Here is a 20,049-nt window from a genome sequence, read left to right as displayed (position 1 = left end):
CCACGTCAGAGTGCTGACAGCGGGAGATAGAGCTGTGAGTCACCTTCCCTGTCCCCCAGGAGCTGATGATCTAGTTGGAGAGGCAAGATGTGTGCAGATGCGTGGAGGACCGGTGTGAGGCGTGATGTGCAGAGAGACCAGAGTGAGTCGTGGAGGCAGCTGATGTTCACGAGGGGCAGTGGTCAGTGCGAGCTAAACTTTTTGGAATGGCCTAGTTGAAGAGCTGGGCGTCAGTAGGACTCTGAAGAATTACGAGTGGTTGGTAGAGGGGAGAAGACAGGCATCCCAGGCCAGCGCACACGGAGCCTGCGTTTCCGGTGGAAAAGCCATGACACACGAGAGGAGCAGAGGAACAGAGACTGGAGAGGCCAAATGGGCCCCCATTTAAAGGGATTTGAACGCCAAGTTTAGAAATATAGAAATGCAAACCACTTAACCAAAAAGGAGAACGCTAAATTAACGTATTAGTCCTGCACCTTAAATTGGCCTGCTGTGCCAGATGGTTAGCACTCAGGGGGCCTCTGGGTCTGGAAAAAGGAATGCCTGTCGTTGGGAACAGTGTGTTCCTGGTGGATGACAACCTGTTGGCACCCTGTCCATCGTCTCCCACTCCGAAGGACCATTAGTGAGGCAGGAAACACGCTGTGTGATTCACTGGGTATTCATTTTCTTCTCTGCGGGGATCTGAACCCTGGCCTTAACCCCTCTGGTCTGAGAGGCAGAATTCTGAAAATAATTCCACCTTTTAGTTCAAAAATGTTTAATATGGCAGAAGTATTTTCAGAGGTTCTTTTTAACTTTCCATGTCTGAGTCTACTATCCATTTTCAGTTATTCATAGACTGGCCAAGGCCCGGGTCTGGCCGGCTCTTAGATTGGCTGCCTTTTCAGTCCCTCCCAGCTGAGCCGAGAGCATGGAAGGGGCCAGGCTCTCGGCATTTGCTGCTTGTTCACTCCCCACTAAGTGCACAGCATGGCCTTTCATTCTGGGGAACCGCCACCTGCAAAAAACACTAAGCCAAAGACGAGAGTTGTGGCTTCAATGTAAATGGTTAAACCTGGCTTTTCTAGGTGGCAAGTAGGGCCAGGTTCTTTCCCTGAGAGTCCCTGAGTGCTGCGTCTACAGCACAGGTGGGTGGTGGGTACCCTAATCGTGGTCTAGTGCCAAGCAGCTTTCCACAGATGAACCTGGGAGAAAGCAGTCTTACTGAGTACATGTGGAAGATTTGGATGTGTGTTTCTAAATCTGTGTCTGTTTTCTGACCAGAAAATCCGAATTGCCATGGGAAGTAACAGAACTTGGGTTTCTAGCATTCCTATTGTCGATAAAAGGATGCGATAGTCCCTTCTTCCCAAAATAATGTACACATGCTTAGTGCAATTTTTTTACATATGTATTTACCTACAACGTGTATTTATGTATTATGTACAATGTGTATTATATACGTAAGATGTAGTATGTATATGTGTGTATGTCTATATATGTGTACATTTTTTTAAAGCCCTGAGAAGCCATAAATGTGCAGAACTTCCAGAATATCTCACATTCTTCCCAACTCCTAGAAATAAACGTGGCTTAAAAAAGCATTTTGAGCAGCTGCTGGCCTGGTTTGAGATGAGCTGGATTGGTATCAATGCATTTGTGGTTTACCAGCGTGTATTGAAACACAGCTTATTTAAGGAGACTCTAACTTTTTCCTCTGGTGTCAACCATAAAGTCCACCCAGTAGGTTGGAGTAGGTGCTGCTCCAGCCGCTGTCTGTCCCCTGAGGTTGGCAGGAAAGAGCATACTCTAAAAGTGCAGGACATCTGTCAAGCCGACTCTGCCGCTATTTGAAGTGATAATGTTGAAATAATTTCACTGTGAGGAGAGATGAAAATGAAGAGTAAAGAATAATAGGTGTACCGAAATTTTATTTTTATTTAAAAATACACACAAGTACAAAAAAGGATGCGGGAGGTTATGCACTAAAATGTTAATGGTGCCTAACTCTTACTGGTGGGATAATTTGTGATATATATTTTCTTGTTTTTGCCCGTTTATATTTTCAACCTTCCCTACAGTGAATGTGTACTGTTGTCTAATTAAAGGCTCTTGAGAGAAAAGAGGACAGGATGGACTCACCCTGAGGAGGCTTTGCTTGACTGACTCTGGGCGCCTGATCTATGTTAGAGTTGAAGGTTAGCGTTGTCATTCTCGGGAGCAAATGTACAATACCTCATGTGGGGTCTGAAACTGGCCTTTCTTTGCTAAAGAGGAAGCTGTACCAGCTGCCGCATGAGGATCTTTCACATTGAACCACTTCAACAGCGCTTTAGGGCATGTGTTGCAATTACCTCCACTTTTATAGATGAGGAAGCTAGACTGGGGAAAGTAAGGAATTTCTCTAAGAACACATGGTTAGTTCAGTTAGAATTGGGAGTCAAATCCAGTTGCACATGATTACTGTAAGCTTCCCTGTTATCAGTCTAGACGAGGTCTTCCTTGATAAACCCCATGCACGTAGATCATACACTCACGTCTTGTCTCCTTGCTGCTTGGACTTATCCTGCATTAGACTAATTGCTGTTCCAGGTCTCAGTCCTTGGATAATTGTGGCTCCTCTCAACCTATCTGTGGAGTAACCCTTCTGAAAAAGTGGTCCAAGCGAAGTGGGAATGTTCATAAAAGCATTGTTACCCCACTCTCTCATGTGCTTTTAGTAGTAGCTTTCTAGGTAAGTATTATCATTGTCCCTATTTTACAGTAGAAAAAACTAAAACCAAGAAAGCTTAAGAATTGTGTGTGCATGGCTCAAAAGTCAAGTCTTATCACAAGGCTTCATTTCGACAAATAAATAGCGGAGCGATCTTCATCCCCCCACTCCTGTGTCCTTCCTTCTCCCATCAGCGGCCGCTCTCAGTTCTCTTAGCTGTTTCTGATTACTTACCTCTCTCTGTCCACTTGATCTTAGCCAAAAGGCCGAGAAGCGATACCTCTGTCTTTCTAAATAGAGTCTGTAATTTCTTTATTTATGAACTGTAAATCGTAGCATGAGGTTTTAGCATCTTAGACCTACTCGCTGCTTCTCCCTCTAACATAATGAAATCTCTAATTTTGGTTAAACCAGACTCAGTATTTACATTATTATCACTGTGCTAAGTGTGGCTCCCTGACAGGCCTGTTAATATACTATACTAATTGCATTTCCTTTGTTAGTCAACTGTTTTATCTCCCTTGGACTAAGGATTGCATTACCTTTTTTGTTTGATTAGTAGTTTATTGTCTCCACTTTTTCCCAATCTGTCCAACAAAACTGAGAAATCCTCAGAATAGTATTTTCCACGTGGTCGGACGTGTCTGATAATCTGTCCGCTCTTTTCTTTTCCTGGAGACCCTCCCTTGAGACCCTCCCGTCCTGCTTTCCCATCGGTTCATTTCTCTTTGGATCTGCCGTACAGCTGTTGTCGACACATCTCTTCTCCTCTCTCCTGTGATGCATCCCCATGTCTTGGGCCCCAGATCTTCTTCTTTCACCCCTCCCTTTGATTTGGTGGAGCACATCCTTTAATAGCTCCCTTAGAAAAGGACCACGGTGATAAAATTGTTTTAGACGTTATTCTATCGTCACATTTGATTGATTATCTAAGCACGGAATTTTAGGTTAAAAAGTAATTTCTCCTGAAATTTTTGAAGATATTTGTCTTCTAGTTGTTAGCTTTACTGTTGAGAAATTCCATTTTGAGTCTTTGTATGTAATCTGTTTCTCTCCTTAGACGCTTAATACAAATACCTTTGGTATTCTGAAATGCTATTGTACCTGTTGCCCCTCAGTTTAGAGTCTCTCTGATACAATGATGAAAAAAAGCCTTCATCAATGGGGGGGGGGGGGAAAGGGAAACTCAAGGTCTCTATGCTCATTGCCTGTATTTTTGACCAACCTCCCTGATTTTTTTCCCCCATGGTTTGCTGTTGCCACCTGTGGCATATGTTTTTTTTTCCCATGGGTGGACCTCCTAAGGATCTGATATATGAATGACTTTCTTCTTTGGCATCTAGTTATTCAGGGATCTCAGCTTTGCTAGTTCCTCCATCTGCTTCCTACCTTACAAAAACGGGTTGACTTTGCTCACCTGCTGTTTGCTTCTCTCTTAGCTCTTGCCTGTGGATTTCTACCATTTCAAATGTTTGCTTTCATTTTAGCAGGTTTAGTGAAGGGATCAGAGATGTCTCATCTACCATATTTAACTGGATGCTAGTAAACGAGTTGCTGTGCTTTCATTTAGTGAATCATTTAGCAACGCTCTACCTGTTTGTCAGTTTTAGATTTTTAAATAACAAGTTTGCTCAAAAAGCAGGCCTTGCCCTAAGCTGTTGTTTTTATTTTTGAACAGCATATAACTGAGGCCACAGCTGTCACATCCTGGGCTTATTTAATAGTCCCAAGGGGCCTCAGTGCTGCCTGGAGAGGGAGACCCCGGTACCCGAGCAGCTGTAACTTGGGCGTGATAGTCATCTGGCTTCCATCTTCCCACCCATTTGCCTTGACTCTCTGTACTCAGGGGAGGTGGCCAGGGTCTAAGGTCATTTAGTGGAAAGATTCCTAGATTTCCTTTTTTTATTGTTTTATTCTTTTTTAATTGATAAAATCATTCATGACCATATGCTCTTGAAAAAAAAAACCAGAGAAAACTGAAGTCCTTTAAGACACCCGTTCCCCCAACAAATGACACCTTGCTCCCACAAGGGGTAATGATCGTCATGAGGTCGGAGTATAGCTTTCCATACATTTACTACTCTGTGCATGTGTGTGTTTTAAGAAATATATAAATATGCTAAAACTTGTGCTTTTTTTACTCCTTATGCTATGTTTTGAAGATGTTTCTATATTAGTATATGCAGATCTGCATAATTGGACATGGTACAGTTATATCATCATTTGTTTAACCATTCTATTGTTGAAAATTTAGGTTGCTTCTAATTTTTTTCTTCTGCAAATGCAGCTGCAGTGACGATGCCTGCTCATGCCTCCCTGTGTGTGTGTGTGTGTGTGTAAGTGTTCCCTTAGGGCACATGTCAAAAATAGGTAGGATAGAGCAGGAGTTGGTGAAATATGAACCAAATCTAGTCTATTGCCTGTTTTTCTATGGCTTGCAACTAAGAATGGTTTTAAATTTTTAAATTGTTCTGTTCAGTGGTTCATATTTTCCCCAGTGAATTGAAAGATCACCTTTAATACATAGTAAATATCCAAATATACATGGCTTCATTTGGGGGCTCTAATCTGTCGCATTGTTCTATTTGATTATTTCTATTTTAAGTACTATTTTCTGGTTTTCTGTTAGTGAGATGATCATTAGGAAGATGGTATCACCTGCATATCTTAAGTTATTGATATTTCTTTGACCAATTTTTCTCCTCCTTTCCCAGCTCAGTTTTTCTCAGTTTAGCTCAGTTTTTCGTAGGAAATGTTCTGTGTACAGATTAAACAAGTAGGGAGATGAAACGCACCCTCGCCTGACACCTTTGCCTATAGGAAAGCATTATGTCTCTCTTCTGTCCTGACGGTGGCTTTCCACCCACAGGACAGCCTCTGCTGTTTGCACTAAGCTGCACATCTAAACTACAGAGCAGGTGACTTGTCCATTTAAGTAAAGTTTTGCCTCCATCACTGCAGGCATTTGATTCTCTCTCATACATTGCTTAGATCTCAGTAGCAAGCATAGATTGGAAGATTTAACTTCATTGACCAGATAGTTTTTTTGAAGCTCCGTAGACTTATAAGAAGGAAGCATTGCTTTCTGAGTCCCTCCATGTGTTCATTTGGCTTGGATATAGGATGAGGTGAGATTCTGTATCTTATTTAGGGTCAAGTGAGAAACACACAGAATGTTCATGGATCTTGGGTGACGCAGATTAAAGAAAAAGCCACCCCATCCTTCAGAAATGTACAGTATTGGTAGGAACACAAGAGAGACGGGCAGCTGGTAAAACACACTTCTAGGTGGAAATGACCAAAGTGCCTTGAGAAAGGAATCGAGGAGAGCAGTGCCCTGGCAGGTTGGTCCAGAGACGGGACATGGGGACCCTGGAATGGCTGTGGAGTTCAAGTCCCAATCCTGAGTGTGTTGCCCTGGCCACCCTGGTCTTTCAGGACAGCTAGAATTGTTCATTTTGTAGTCTTTGGTGTCATCTTTGTAGCCTGTGGGGTACCGTCCCACCCGTCTCCCCCCTTGTCAGTTCCCTGCTCATCCTCTCTTCCCCTCTGGTTAGCGTTTTTATTAGAAAAGAAAAACTTCAGTGATTATTTGGAAGAACTGTGTCCAGCTGCTCAAACCCACCCAGTTTCTGTTTTTAGCTTCTCCCCCCACTTGAAAGTAAACAGCATCAGGTCCCACTTGCCAAGCTGTTGTCACCATCTCCGGCAGCCATTTCTCCAGCCCATCTGCTCCCCCAGATGCTCAGCCCAGATGCCCCCATAGGCAGCCTCTCCATGGACAAGTGAGGGCCCACTGAGCGCGGCCACCAGCAGTGCCACCGCACCGTCTGCCTTCCACCCCAGGGCTGTGCTGAGCATCACTTCTGACCCAGATTCTGCAGACCACACCCCCAGGGCCCAGCTGGTTTGCCCCAAACCGTCCTGTGATTTCCAGGCACAGGATGTTGACTGGAAAAGATAGAAGAGTTGCCATGGAGATATGAATAAACACACATGAGCCCTTGGACACAAGCCATGGACACCTCACAGCAGGAAATCCAAACTAGTTTGACAGAAGTTTAGTTCAGCCCTGAGGTTTACTTTATTGGGTTGCACGCCGCACTTTGGGAATGGGTGTCTTTGAGGGAAGCGCGAATCCACCGCTAAAGTGGAGTCATAACGTCCCCACACCCCAGTTCTCTGTCTCCAGTCACAGCGCACTCCCACGGGGAAATTAGAGGTCTGCCTCTGCGTTTCTGGAGGTTCTGCGGGGCTTGCTGTATCCAGGCCCAGAGCCCCGTACCTGCCCTTGGGCCTGAAGATGGGGTTATAGCAACATTAACATGGGGAGAAACTGCCCCCGCCTGTCATAGAGGTCCTGGTCCGTGCCGGAGGACCGGTCACCCTGCACGGGCACAGCGAGGCTTCCTAACCTGCTCCACCTCCCGTCCTTCCTCTTTTTTCGGCTTCAGGGGTGTGGGGTGAGGAGGCTCAAAACTGGGGTACATCTTGCCTGAACGTGGCTGAGAGCACAGGACTCGTCCTTCTATGTGGTGCCCTGTGGTGAGAGTGGAGGTGGGAGCAACCTGCCACTGGGGCCCTGTTTAAGGAGCCCTTTTCCTGCCCCTAAGTGTACTTCCTGGGCCCCTGGGGGCAGGGGGCCCAGTTCCGGCTTTGTAGGAAGGAGGAAGGGAAGCTCTGCACCCGCACAGGTGGAGAGGGAAGTCACTTTAGAGTGAATGCGGGAGAAAACCTTTTACCTTCTCCCCAGAGGGCACTGTTGACATTTCAGGCAGGACAGTTCTGTCACACGTATCGCAGTATGTTTATTATCCCTGCCCCCTGCCCATCAAATGCACAGTCACCTCCTGGCAATTGTGTTGTCCTTGGACAACCAAAAATGCCCAGCAAATTTCTAGACATTCCCTGGGGCACATGCCTCTTCCACTTTTTGCTGTGAGGACATTGAATTGCCGCAGACTCATCTATCTGGGAGAGACCATGACCAGCCCAGAGCTCTTTTTTATCTTGATATATTCGTGTTAATGAAAATCAAATTCTATTTACCAATCATTGCCTTATCTGATCGAGTTGGAGATTCTTATTTTTATTCCTGATGGCTCTTCACTGTACCCTGATCAAAGCGATTTCCCCACGTAGTTGACGATTCCTCAACATGAGTTCTCTTACCAGCGGGGTTTGCCAGCATCTCAGCTGTAAGGATGGGTAACCTAAGTCTTCGCCCCTGCGCATGGACAGCCAGCATCCTAGATGTGAAGGACCACAGGAGTAGTTACAGTAATTGCTGTGGGACTTCAGAGGTGACGGGGCAACGGTTTAAAGGGTTTAAAGTGGGAACTTCGGCCCTCGAGCCCTAGAGATTCAGAAAATTACATATATCGATGGAGCTGGCTGGGCCAAGGGAACATAGCCTTCCAGCCTTCCCCGTGTGGCATTTTTCCTCCTGGGACTCCTAAGTGTGGAACTTTCCTCTAGAGCAGTGATTTGCAATTGATGTGCCGTAAGAATTTTTAAAATATACAATGCCTGACTATTTAGGAAGGGGCACTGACCTCTTTTTCCCTTAGATTGTCAAATAAAAAAATGACAACAACCAACACAATAGCCATCCGGTGTGAATGCCCTGTCTTGAACCATAGATATGCAGGTCATATAGTAGAGTTGCACCTTATTGTTCATGTCGTATAACAAGGTTGCATCTGATTGGTTAATTCTTGGTACCAGAAATCCTTATATACAAATCTAGGCACCTAATTTTTTAAAAAGTCATTTTGGAGCCCAAAGGGTAATTCTTACTGTTTTTTGTAAATCAATCAAAATCATACCTATTTTTAATTAGATCAGCAAAAAACATTTTTTTTTCTTGTGCCACAGAATTTTAGTATTTAGTTTATGTGGGCCGTGAGGTGAAAAAGGGTGGCAATCACTGCTGTCGAGTTTCCGTGAAGCAATGGCTGAGGCCAGATGGTTCCCAAGACAGAGAGAAAGAAATCCCTAATGTCAAAACAGCTCCCTCCTGCCGTGTCCAGGGAGCCTGAAGAGGAGGGACGGTTGTAGCCGAGACTTAACGCCCCCTTTGCGGTTGGTCATTGCCCGCCCCGCCCCCGTGGACTATCCAGACAGGCCTCCTCTTCCCTCCCTTGGAGTCCGTCGTTCTGCTCTCCTGCTGACTCACAGTGAAGACAGGCAGTGCTCCGTTGAGTGCACCGCCCATTGGTAAGGCCAGTTTTGTCAGCTCAGAGGATGGGGCTCTTAGTTAAAATTAGGTTTTTGGAGTTCCTTTATTATCATCTATTCTGTTTCCCACCCCCTCCCCCTTGGGGGATAATCAAGAGTTGCCTATAAGCATCTCGAGTTCTCCTTTTAAGTCTTTCTAGCATATTAAGTCCAACAGCTGTGCCTTTAACATTCTTACTTATTTTTTTTTTAAATTAATTCTTTCAAAAATTGAATTGTGGTCAGTCATTTCAGATTTTAGGTGTCCTCCCTCCTGACTCTGAGACTAGAGGCTCTTTCATATTTGCTAGTATTGTGACATTCCCCCCCACCTAGGTAGAAAAAGGGAATTATTGACCGATGTAGCTGAGAGAGCATGGGGGTCATCAGAGAACTCATGGAAGATCTGCGGGCACCAGGGCCTCGGCGCTGGAGCGGAGCCCTGTGCCTCCTGCACTCGCGCTCCCTCGTTCTGCCCTTGGCCTTCAGCCCTGTACAGGTAACCTGGCACCGCAGCCCTGCTGGGCAACCCAATGCAAAGAGTGTTTTCCTCTCTCAATATATCTCTATTGATTATTTAATAAGTGTAATTATCTTCCATAAAGGGGGAATTACTTTGAGCTTAAATGAGCTATGTGTACCCTCTGTAATTGACACTAATGAGAGAAAGACCACATGGGGCCTTGGAATTCCCCAGACAGGATGTCAGGTTGGGGGACATGAATGGGGTTAGAACAGAAGTCACAGAGTGTCTGACTCATTGGGTCCCTTAGAAATCAAATGTGTTATCAGTGTCCCTCTACCTAAAGAGAGCTATTTGGACACTTTTATGCCGGTGAAGACAATTCATCTTTTCTTGGTTTATTATTAGGGACTTTTTCCTGCTGCCTCCCTGCCTCCTCTCATCCTGCCTCCCCAGTTATTGCTAACTGAGTCAGCAATGCCCAGAAAATAACTTCCTCTGCTCTAAAATGCAGAAGCCGGTAGATTAATGTCTCCTTATTCTCAGAGGTGAGGAGTGCGGAGTTGTCCCCGTTCCGCTCTCATTACCAGTTTCATACTGTGTCATTATCTCTCATCTGGTCTTGTTTGACAGCATCCCCTTGTGACCTCTTAGGTCAGAGAGGGAGACTAGGGGTTGTCTTGCCTGGTGGCCTCTAATCAGGGACATGCTAGCTTCACTGAAGAGCTTTCCAGAACAATCACGTGAAGGCAGACAGCTCAGTCAGTGCCCACTGCACAGCTTATGCGTGAGAAGGCCACGCTCGCATCTGGTGCCAGTGAACCATGCTCCAAGGTGACGCTGGAGGAGAGAGCCGTGCACGAGGAGATCTATGGCAACAGCTATGTCTGCGGATGCAGAACAGACGCTGGGGCTGGCAGGAGGGAAGAGGGGAGGTGTCAGGAATTGGTTTCTCCTGATTTTTCAGAGGCCCCTGACCGAGGCTCACACGGTAGCCACAGGGAAACCACAGCAGGGTCCCAGAAGTAAGCAAGCCTCCTTCTGTACAGTCACCTGTAGCTTAGTCCTTTTGCCTGTCATGAATCCGGCTAATTCAGAATTCCAGTTGTAATTGGGGCACAGCTGGAATCAGGATGCAGGCGACCACCCCAGAGATGAGTGGCTTCAGGAGAACATTCAGGAGCCGCCTCTAGGCCCTTTACTTCCTCTCTTTTCTGTGCCTTTGGATTAGGCTGAGGTATTTGTCAGAAGCTCTGGGGCCCCGGGTGTCTGTCTGGCAGTTGCACTATACCTGGTTCTCATTCTCAATACACAGTCGCAAAGGACAGTCCCTGCGATTTGATCACGGGGCTCACACGTTCCAGACAGCACGGTGTGTGACCTCACTCAAGAGGGCCACCAGAACAGTCAATGCGGAGAAATAAAGGCTTTGTTCACTTTATGAAATCCTTAAGAAGATACTGAAAGGGGAGCAAAAGGTGCGGTGAAGGCCTCGGCGGACGGATGCGCAGAATTCTCTACCATCAGCCCTGGGGAACACCTCCCCGGCGCCTGCGCGTTTCAGGCGCTGTCATGAGCCACCATCTGCTGACACTGCTGGGAGCCCGCTCTCAGCGGGATGGGCACCCTGAGCCCTGATTCCAGGAATGCAGTTGGCTTGTACGCATCGCCTGCACCCTCTTCATGGGGTTCCTCCTACCAGTGGGTCAGAGTTATGGGGTGGCTTCCTAGGGTCAAGTACCTGGCCCAGGAGATCGCCTGACCTGGAGTTGTGTTTGTTATCGTGGTGAGCAGTTTAAACAGTTCTTGTACCTGTAGATTTGCATACAGGAAGCATATAGAGACATTCCAGCTAAACCTTAGCCAGCTTCAGAACTTGTGCAACACATCTCTGAGGGAAGCCCGTTTTGATCATAGGAAGTAACAGCCTGGGGGTGCGGTGCTTCTTTCCTTAGACCAGAGTGAGCATGTTGTGGGAATAGAAGTTTTGAGACCTGTTTCAATAGCAATTTTAATTTAAATAGCAGTTCAGGCTGTGAGGGAGGCATCCCGAGCTGATGACCGAGGAGAGCTGGATAATGTCTCAGTCTTGCTTTCCTGCCCGCGTGATGAGATGCCTTCTTGCCTTTGGCCCACAGGAACAGTTCCTCTCCCCACGGGCTCGCCGGCGATTCCACGCGGTCCTCGCCTCTTGCTCCACCTCCATGCTGATCCTGTCCAACCTGGTGTTTCTTGGGGGCAACCAAGTGGGGAAAATCTACTGGAATAGGATCTTCATACAGGGTAAGTTACCGGGCAATGCTGTTTTCAGTAAGTTTCTTGTTTTCCACATATGCACTCGGTAACTTGGATGGGCGGTGTAGGGAGGGGCGTTCATTTTCTATTTATGGTATGTGACCTACAAAAATGCGAGCCAGGGACAATTCCCTGTGTTTTGATGTACTTCTTACCTATGACATGTGATCCTTAACATCAAAATATACTGTCTCAACTCTCCCAAACTCTACCATTCCATTCTGCTGAGTTACCCTTCTGTTTTTTCCAATCTTACTACCTGTCTATATATCCCAGCTTTCAATGTACAGCAGAGCCTAGCCTTGTTCCATTTCCTGCTCTGAAAGTCCTGCTAGGATCATGTCCTAGAGTCCCCACTGTGCTGTGCAGAAGCTGTGGGGGTGGCACTAGGGTTTGCCACCGCTCTTCATAGGGGATGATTTTGTCTGAGCACTGGGACGCCAGCACAGCCAGCCGACTGCACGTTTAATGTACATTAAGTGGCTAATCTCAGTGTCCACAGCAAAGCCACACCTGCAACAGGGAAAATGCTCGTTCGTGGGAAGTATTGTGAAAACATGCATTAATAATTGATCATCATTTATTTAAGGTCACCATTTCCCTGGGGCTAGACTAAGGGTTGCATCATGTCCTTGAGAGAACTGGGAGAAAGGGAAGGACTCACAGTACATGCTACTCTAGCCAGTCCCCTCTGTCCCGTTTCCCTGACCAGTGGCGGTGTGGGAAGCTTTGCCAAGCAGCGAGGACGCGACTCCGCACGCTGGGCCGTCGTCTCCGCACGGGGGCGGGCTTGGCTGAGCCAGGCTCCTAGGGCCTGGAGAGGACCCTGGTCTGCTGTCACCTCCGCGCCGCAATGGCCCTCTTTGGTCCTGCTTTCTGGTCGTTCCAGAAAAGACTATGTACTTTTCAGGTGGAGGCTGTGCTTTAATAAAGATGGGAGATAAAGGGGTGCACAGCCTCTAAAGATCAGAAATGCTCCTAGAGGTGGGTGACAATGTCTTACTGATCTTGCCTCCTGCCATCCGTGGTACCTAGCACAGGGCGGAGAAGGCTGTGTCTCAGGGGACTTGCGGTTTGGTGGTCACATGAGCAAGGAGGCTCTGCTTTTTGCTCTGGTAATTCAGACATATTGGGTGTTTGCAATGTGAAAGCACTGAGAATACAGGGATGGAATAAGAAGCACACACAAATGTGGGACCCAAACTTGCAAATGGAAATGTGTCAGTAGACTCAGGTAACTGCTGTGCCAGATGCTTGAGTAAACGGGCAGACGTCACAGGATGGAGTAGCCAACCTGCCTTCCCAGAGGAGGTGAGGTGGCATTTGAGTTGGGGTTTTGAGCAGAGCAAGTAGGAACTTGCCTGGTGGAGAAGGCAGGAAGGCAGGTGTGTGGGTTATTTAGCATTCACTGCTATATCAGATAATTCTGAACTTACAGTAATTTTTCCCCATAGACGTTTATTCTTCTCATAATTTAATGCATTGCAGTGGCTTTTTCTAAGCAGCGACTTCCGGACCGAGAATATTTCTGTTTTGATTATCCACCGCCTTGCCCTGGCAACAGGGAGGGAAAGAGACATGGGGATGGTGCACAGGAGCTAAATACCCCGCAGGAAGTGACACACAGCATTTCTGCTCAGATTCCATTGGTCAGAACCCATCATGTGACCACGCTATGAGCAAGGTGGGGAGATGTGGGAAGGAACACTGGTATTAGTGGCCTGGCACAGTGGGAAAAGGTACCTGAGGCAACCAGCTGGAGGTGCCGCAAAGGCAGTTGAAAATGTAAGCTGGAGTGGAGAGGAGGGCAGGGCGAAATGACTGAGATGTGAGAGTCGAGGGCATACAGGCCGTAGGCAAGGCCATGGGAGTGGACACATCTAGAAAGGGAGCACGCGCAGCGTGAGAAGAGGGCGGGCTGGCGGTGGAGCCTGGGGGGCTGGTGTTTAAAGGGGTAGAGAGAAAGACACCAGCTGTCTAACATCCTTTCTGCTTCTCAGCTCTGGGAAGCTCAGAGCGATTTGCCCTGCAGCCTGTGGCACCCGCATCGGTTACGTGGGGCTAGGGCTCAGCCGCCACAGTGTGGGTCCCACTAGGGTCTATGACTGGACCTATGCGGTGTCCTCCTCCGAGCCAGGTGCTAGGGCTCAGCTGCTCTGCCCCGTGGCCTCTGAGTCAGGGATGTGGACTGGGGTTTGGCTGTTGCCCCATCAGCCTGATCTTTGTCCTCGTCCCTGAGTGATTGACTTTATGTATCTCCTGGAAGAAAGTAAACCAGATGGTGCCAAATCCCCCACCCTTGAGAAGTCTGGATTTTTATGTAACTAGAAGATTAGTATGAATATTCATGTTTTGATACAAAAATGTATTAATGAGTCCATTGGATGCCTCCTCAGACTCTGCTGGGGTGTTATATTAGCTTTCTAAAATTTAAAACGAAACCTGAATTCTGAAACTCCCCTGGCCCCAGAGGTTTCACGTAAGGGATTGTTGACCTGAACACACAGTGGCTGATGAGCGAGCCAGGATTCTGACAGGCTGGCCGCCTACGGGCTCTTCCCTGAGCCGCATGGGCCGGTGCGATGGGGCGAGGGTGGGAGCCTGTCTGTAGGGGATGGGGAGCATTTCAGCCCAGTATCTAGATTTCCAGGTTCAACAGGAGGTGACCCTTCCTTGGGGGTAACTACTGCCGCCCTCTGTGCCTCCATGGGCAGACCTGCTGCAGTGACAGATCTCGCCTCAGTCGGTCCTGGAGGGGCAGGAAGGGGACAGACAGGCGTCCGGAGGACAGAGCTCAACGAGGAGGTAGAAGGTACAGCTTCACTCATTCTCAGGGAGACTTTTCCCAGCATCACCGACTTTAGAAGTAGCTCATGATTAGCCCTTAGGAGTTGTCTGAAGGTCGGCATCCCTCTTGCCTCCAGTTCACTGGATTTAGACATGAGTTTGTTTGCTTTAAGCAGGAAAGCTTATTCTAGTAGCTTATGTAAAAATCTCTCCCGGTCTCAGCGGGGTTGGTGATAGGAGGCTGCAAAGCCAGAGCCCCGCTTCCTGCTGCACAGCAGCCCTGCTGTCCAGGGGAGCGAGCAGGCCGGCCCAGCGACGGGGCCGCTGCTCTTCGGCACGCCTCGCACGCAGACCATTTTTATCGAGTGCCCCCTCTGCTGTGGAGGTTAGAGGCATAACGGGCAATTAATGTGGTTGAGGAAAACAATCTATAAAAAATCCCCTAACTTTTATGATTGAAGATTACTTCAAGCAGCTTGAGAAATGTGAACATGTGAATGTGTAGGCACAGTAGCCTCTGTGTGTGTGTGTGTGTGTGTGTGTGTGTGTGTGTGTGTATTCTGGCTGGGTCCAGGGTTCAGAGAAGGATGTGACAGGGATTTAGTCCCCAGGGCTGCTTTGGAGGGTGCCTGCTGTGTCATGCTCTGCAGAGGCAAACGCAGGTTGCTTCTTACATAACACTTTGGCTCTCCAAAGCACTTGTTGATGGAAGGCGCTTTCTCACGTCTGCCATAAATCCTTGACAGTGAAGTCTAAGTTGATTTTTGAACAAGCAGCTGATGACTGCTCTGTAACTAAAAAATAGCGCTGTGTTCTGTCTCCCAATCTGCAGGACCCGTCTCCATGAACCAGCTGTGTCTTTGGCCTCCTGCGGCGCTCTAGCCCTGGGGCGGTGGGGAGAAAGGCAGACGGCAGGGTGGGTGTACACTGGACATCTATCTGGCCTTGAGGGGGCTGAGAGGTTTATGTTTGTGTGGGCACAGTGTGGTGTTCCTTCTGAAATGTCCCTTTACCTCTGCCAACGGAAGGCCTGGGCTTTGTAAAAAGGGAACCCGAACATTTCACTGGATTCTGCACCTAGGGTTTTGCAGTGATGGGGTCCTGGGAGAGCCGTGGATCCACCAAACATTCTCTAGTCTAACTTCTCTACGCACGCACGCACGCACGCACTCATTCACTTACTCACTCTCTCACTCACTCACTCACTCACATTTTCCCTCCTGTTGCCTGATCTAGTTTGGCGAACTCCATCTCAACACTTAGCTCCTGAAGTAGCCAGCCCTGTGTCAAGGTGAGAAGAATCCGGTCCGTTCCCCTCTGCCTCGCAGTGAAAGAGGGGCTTGTAATTTTCTTATGCAGGTCAGCACGTCTAGGCCCCCCTCCCTGCTTGTTATTTCCATCCCAGAAAGGAGACAGTGTTTCTCTCCAGTTACTACCCTGTCTAGGCAGTTTATTCATCTCCTGACTCAAATAGCTCTGGACAGGCATTTTATTTAACGCTGAGCTGGGGTGTTGTGCTGGAAATTCTGGAAGGCTGCAGTTAAATAGAAACTTATTCTCTCACATCTGGTTAAGTTCTTGGGGCTAAAATTTCCTTTTGATGAGAGGAGACAGAGGGCAGACGTCGATGTCCCACAGGCTTTCCCTGTGATCACTTTGTTTCACCGTCTTCACGAGCCCGAACCTTCACATGGAGTTTTTGTGGCTCTGGTTGACTCCGGTTCTGCCTTGCTGGATCCTCTGCGAGTTCTAGAACACTCGAGGAGCAGGAACTTCCCACCCATGTACTGGTGGTGAGGTTGATATGTCAATACATGATAAGCGATTGATCCATCATTACATATTGGTCCCTTTATGACCATGCTTGGAATCTGAACTTCACGACTTGCAGAAGCCTTGGTTTCTTCTTTACTCCATGCCACGTGGCCACCCAGATGTCTTGGGCACCAGTTTTCCCCAAAGTATCTCAGGCCCCGTCACAAGGCATGGGACACGAGGAATGGCTGCTTGGGGCGATGTCACACCTGAGAAAATTTCTGAAGTGTCCAGGAGGGAGTCGGGATCAGAGTGCATCTAAACCCTTTCAGTGAGGGTGTGTGAAACTTCCCTGTTACCTAGGAGCTTTCATGAATTCATTTTAAAAAGAGTTTTATGGAATATGGAAACATTTAAAGTGTCTTTAAATAGAATATCAAGTAAAGAATGGTATAGCTTAGACACAGCTAACCAAATAAAAATAAAATGATGTTGATCTTTACTGAAATACTAGCCCATAATAGTTGATGCTTCTCTCTCTCATTGGCCCCTCATCTACCTGCCCCCAACTGTATATACGCAGGGTGTTATTCAAAAGTATAATTAAATCATGATGTGGTACACCTTAAGCTAATACAATGTTATGTGTCAATTATATCTCAATAAAACTCAGGGGGAAAGGTATTACAAATATGGTAATAAAAATTAAAATAAAACCAAAATAATTTTAAAAAATTGAGTCCCCTTTATTCTCTAACTACGTATGTAACAAAGCTGCTCACCATGTGATAAATACTCAGTATATAAAACGATACCTGCAGAGGGGTTCCCACATCTGTACCAACCTGGGAAGTCACTTGGGATTGTAGTACATGCGTGGTTTCTGAAACGAGCACACATCCAGGAATTTATAGTGTTAAGTCATGTGACCGCTTATGACTGTAGCTTCTACCAGCACGAGGCGCACCACTGCGTGCCAGCGGGGTGGTCTGGGGAGCGCCCGGCAGTCTGAAAGGTCTATCAGATGCCCTTTTCGCCAGACTGTCTCCTCAAAACGCTACTGAACATCTTTTTTAAATGTTCAAAATTAAGACTATTTCATATGGAATTTGGTAATGTTTTTATAAGAGAAGGGAAAATCTAGCAAGAGTTGTCACCGTCCGGCGTCTCAGCAGGACCCACAGTCGTGTTTGTCCCTGTTTCCTGCCGTACTGGCACTGGCCGCGTGCTCCGTGTTGCTGTGTGTATTCCTTTCCGGGGGCTGCCGCTACAGCTTACTACCGGCTTGATGGCTTAAAACAACAGTGATTTGCCTCTTACTGTTCTGGAGGCCAGAGGACTGAAATCCAGTCACTACTGCACATTTTAAAAAGCGCAGCACTGAAGTCCAGGTGTTGGCAAGACTGGTCCCTCCTGGAGGCTCCAGGGGAGAATCTGTCTCCTTGCCTTTTCCAGCTTCCAGGGGCAGCTGCACCCCTGGGCTCTGGGCTCACCTTCCTCCTCCTCAAAGGCAGCAGCAGCAGCAGAGCATCTTTGCGTCTCTGTCTCTCTGTCCCTCTGCCCCTACCGTCACGTTCCCTGCTATCTGACTGCCCCTGCGCAGTTCCTGCCCAGGACCCTTGCGGTTACATCGGGCACACCTGGGCAATCCAGGATGCTCTCCCCATCTCACGATCCTTCACGTGATCACATCTGCGAAGTCCCTTTTGCCAGGTGCTAACGTGCATGGGTCCCAGGGATTAGGACATGGCCATCTTTGGAGGCGCCATTATTGAGCCAACACAGCACGATCAGATAACACAGATTTCTCAGACCCTCCTTTCTCTGGCACCACTTTAGTAGCTTCCTTCCCCGGAGATTTGATCATGAAATAGCAGTTTGGATATGCCACTAGCCTTATTAAAATGAGAGTCTGTCTGTAGAAAGAAATGATGCTTGAATTTCACAGAAGAAATGTGGGATTTGCTATCTTGAGGGCAGGGAGTATATGGGGAAGGTGGCTCCAGTTTTCCTTGCTCAGCATGTGTTCCCCATTCTCTGGGAACAGGCCTCTCCTGCCCTGTTCTGCTTCTGTGCCATTCCGGTGGGACACACCCCACCTCTAAGATAGAGGGTCAGCCTGTGACTGGGGACCATGTGGTCTATCCTGCCCATGCGATGCAATCCCGGAGTTTTTGCCGAACTGTCAGGGGGAGCAGCTCTCTTCCCGTTGCTGTTGCAGACGCGTCAGAGTACCGGGCGGAGCTGCTGGCAGCCCTCCTGCTGCCTGGAGTAGAGAAGAAAGCAGAGCTGCCTGTGAGATGCTGTGTTTTTGAGACAGTATTTTGAGACAGCCCACTGCCGTATATTTTAAGGCCCTAGATTTCATGTATGTTTTAGTTACAAGGTTTTTTTCCCCCTCAGTTGGCGTTGGGAGACAATTTCCCAGGGCTCCCTTTTGTTTCGGTTTGTCTTTTGAGCAAAGATTCTCACTGCTTTTGTTCCAAAATATCTTTCCAAGAATGTTTGTATAGGAACCATCTTTGGAAACTGGAGATGGTGTCCTCCTACAAAATATTAGATATTTGTTTACTGTTCAGTATAATAAATATATCTTGCTGGAGGCGAAGGTCTGGGTCCTTTACTCCCCATTGTAAAGTGTTTGCATTTCCTTGGGGTTTGTCTTCTACAATATTCACGCACATACAGTACTGCATGTGCAGGTATCATCTGGCCCCTTCCACATTGCATTGTGGGATTTGGGGCTCAGGGGAATGGCACAAATGCTCCGGCTATTGTTACTCTTGTGAGTAGGAAAGTCCTGTGTCTCTGACCCAAGAGTCTCATGGCTTCTTCCAGTGCCCATGAAACTGACAGGCTGATTTGTTGCTTCCGAGGAGAGGAAAGTCTCAGGGCCTTCACTTACTGACAGCCCAGTTTGGTGGGGTTTCTCTCACTTGCAACCAGAAGCATTCTGTTTAATGTGGGTGGAGTATATACCACTGTGACAATTTCTTAAGTGAAGGATATTTGGGGAGATTCTTTCGTACTGAATCATTTTTTGTATAACTTTGTTTTTTCTCTTGTGCCCCAAATAAAGTTAACTTTGACAAATTATGTACGCCGTTATACTTTTTATTTTGTTTAAGATTTTATTTATTTATTTTTAGAGAGAGGGGAAAGGAGGGAGAAAGAGAGGGAGAGAAAGATCAATGTGTGGTTGCCTCTCATGCAGTCCCTACTGGGGACCTGGCCCACAACCCAGGTGTGTCCCCTGACTGGGAATTGAACTGGTGACACTTTGGTTCACAGGCCAGCACTCAATCCACTGAGCCACGCCAGCCAGGGCTATACCCTGTTATGCTTTTTAAAGTGGGCATCAAAATTTCCTATTCTAAGTTTAAATAATTATAAAAGATCTAATTTGCCATATTATAAATATTGACATTTAAAAAGAAAATGGACACATTTAAATAATATAAATTATAAATAACTTAATGCTTTGATATACATACACCATTATCCTTTCAAAAATATACATGAGCAAGATCTTCTTTGATAGTAATGTTTCCTTGATCACGTATTTCTGTTTCATTGCCCCTCAAAAATTTTGTCATGTCAAAAAGTTGTTTCCTTTATCAGTTATCATACTTCTCTACAGCATTATTGGTTTTTGTTTGTTTTTCTCTCACTATGAGGCTACAAATGTAAATAGTTCTTCTTCTGGATTGAGTTATCATTACAATTATTAGTAGTGTATAACTCAAAAACAAGGATGACACCATTTGATGACTAATTATTAAGACAAAAAATTAGAAGTTTACTGGAAATACATTTCTCTTAAGAGGAATGGATT

At 46.9% G+C, this 20,049-nt stretch overlaps 1 protein-coding gene across 2 annotated transcripts in view; it reads left to right on the top strand.

The window, feature by feature from the left end:
• HHAT (hedgehog acyltransferase) overlaps positions 1-20,049 on the top strand; it is a 212,010-nt gene that overhangs the window by 154,257 nt on the left and 37,704 nt on the right. For both annotated transcript variants that reach the window (XM_054563293.1, XM_054563294.1), the window contains exon 11: positions 11,516-11,660. In XM_054563293.1, the coding sequence (XP_054419268.1) occupies positions 11,516-11,660 (145 nt within the window). The remainder of the gene's footprint in view (positions 1-11,515; positions 11,661-20,049) is intronic.

The sequence above is a fragment of the Pteronotus mesoamericanus genome, unplaced genomic scaffold (assembly GCF_021234165.1).
Source record: "Pteronotus mesoamericanus isolate MK-2021 breed Mesoamerican mustached bat unplaced genomic scaffold, CSHL_Meso_final scaffold_705, whole genome shotgun sequence".
Taxonomy (NCBI): Eukaryota; Metazoa; Chordata; class Mammalia; order Chiroptera; family Mormoopidae; genus Pteronotus; species Pteronotus mesoamericanus.
This window is presented reverse-complemented; position numbering and strand designations above follow the sequence as displayed.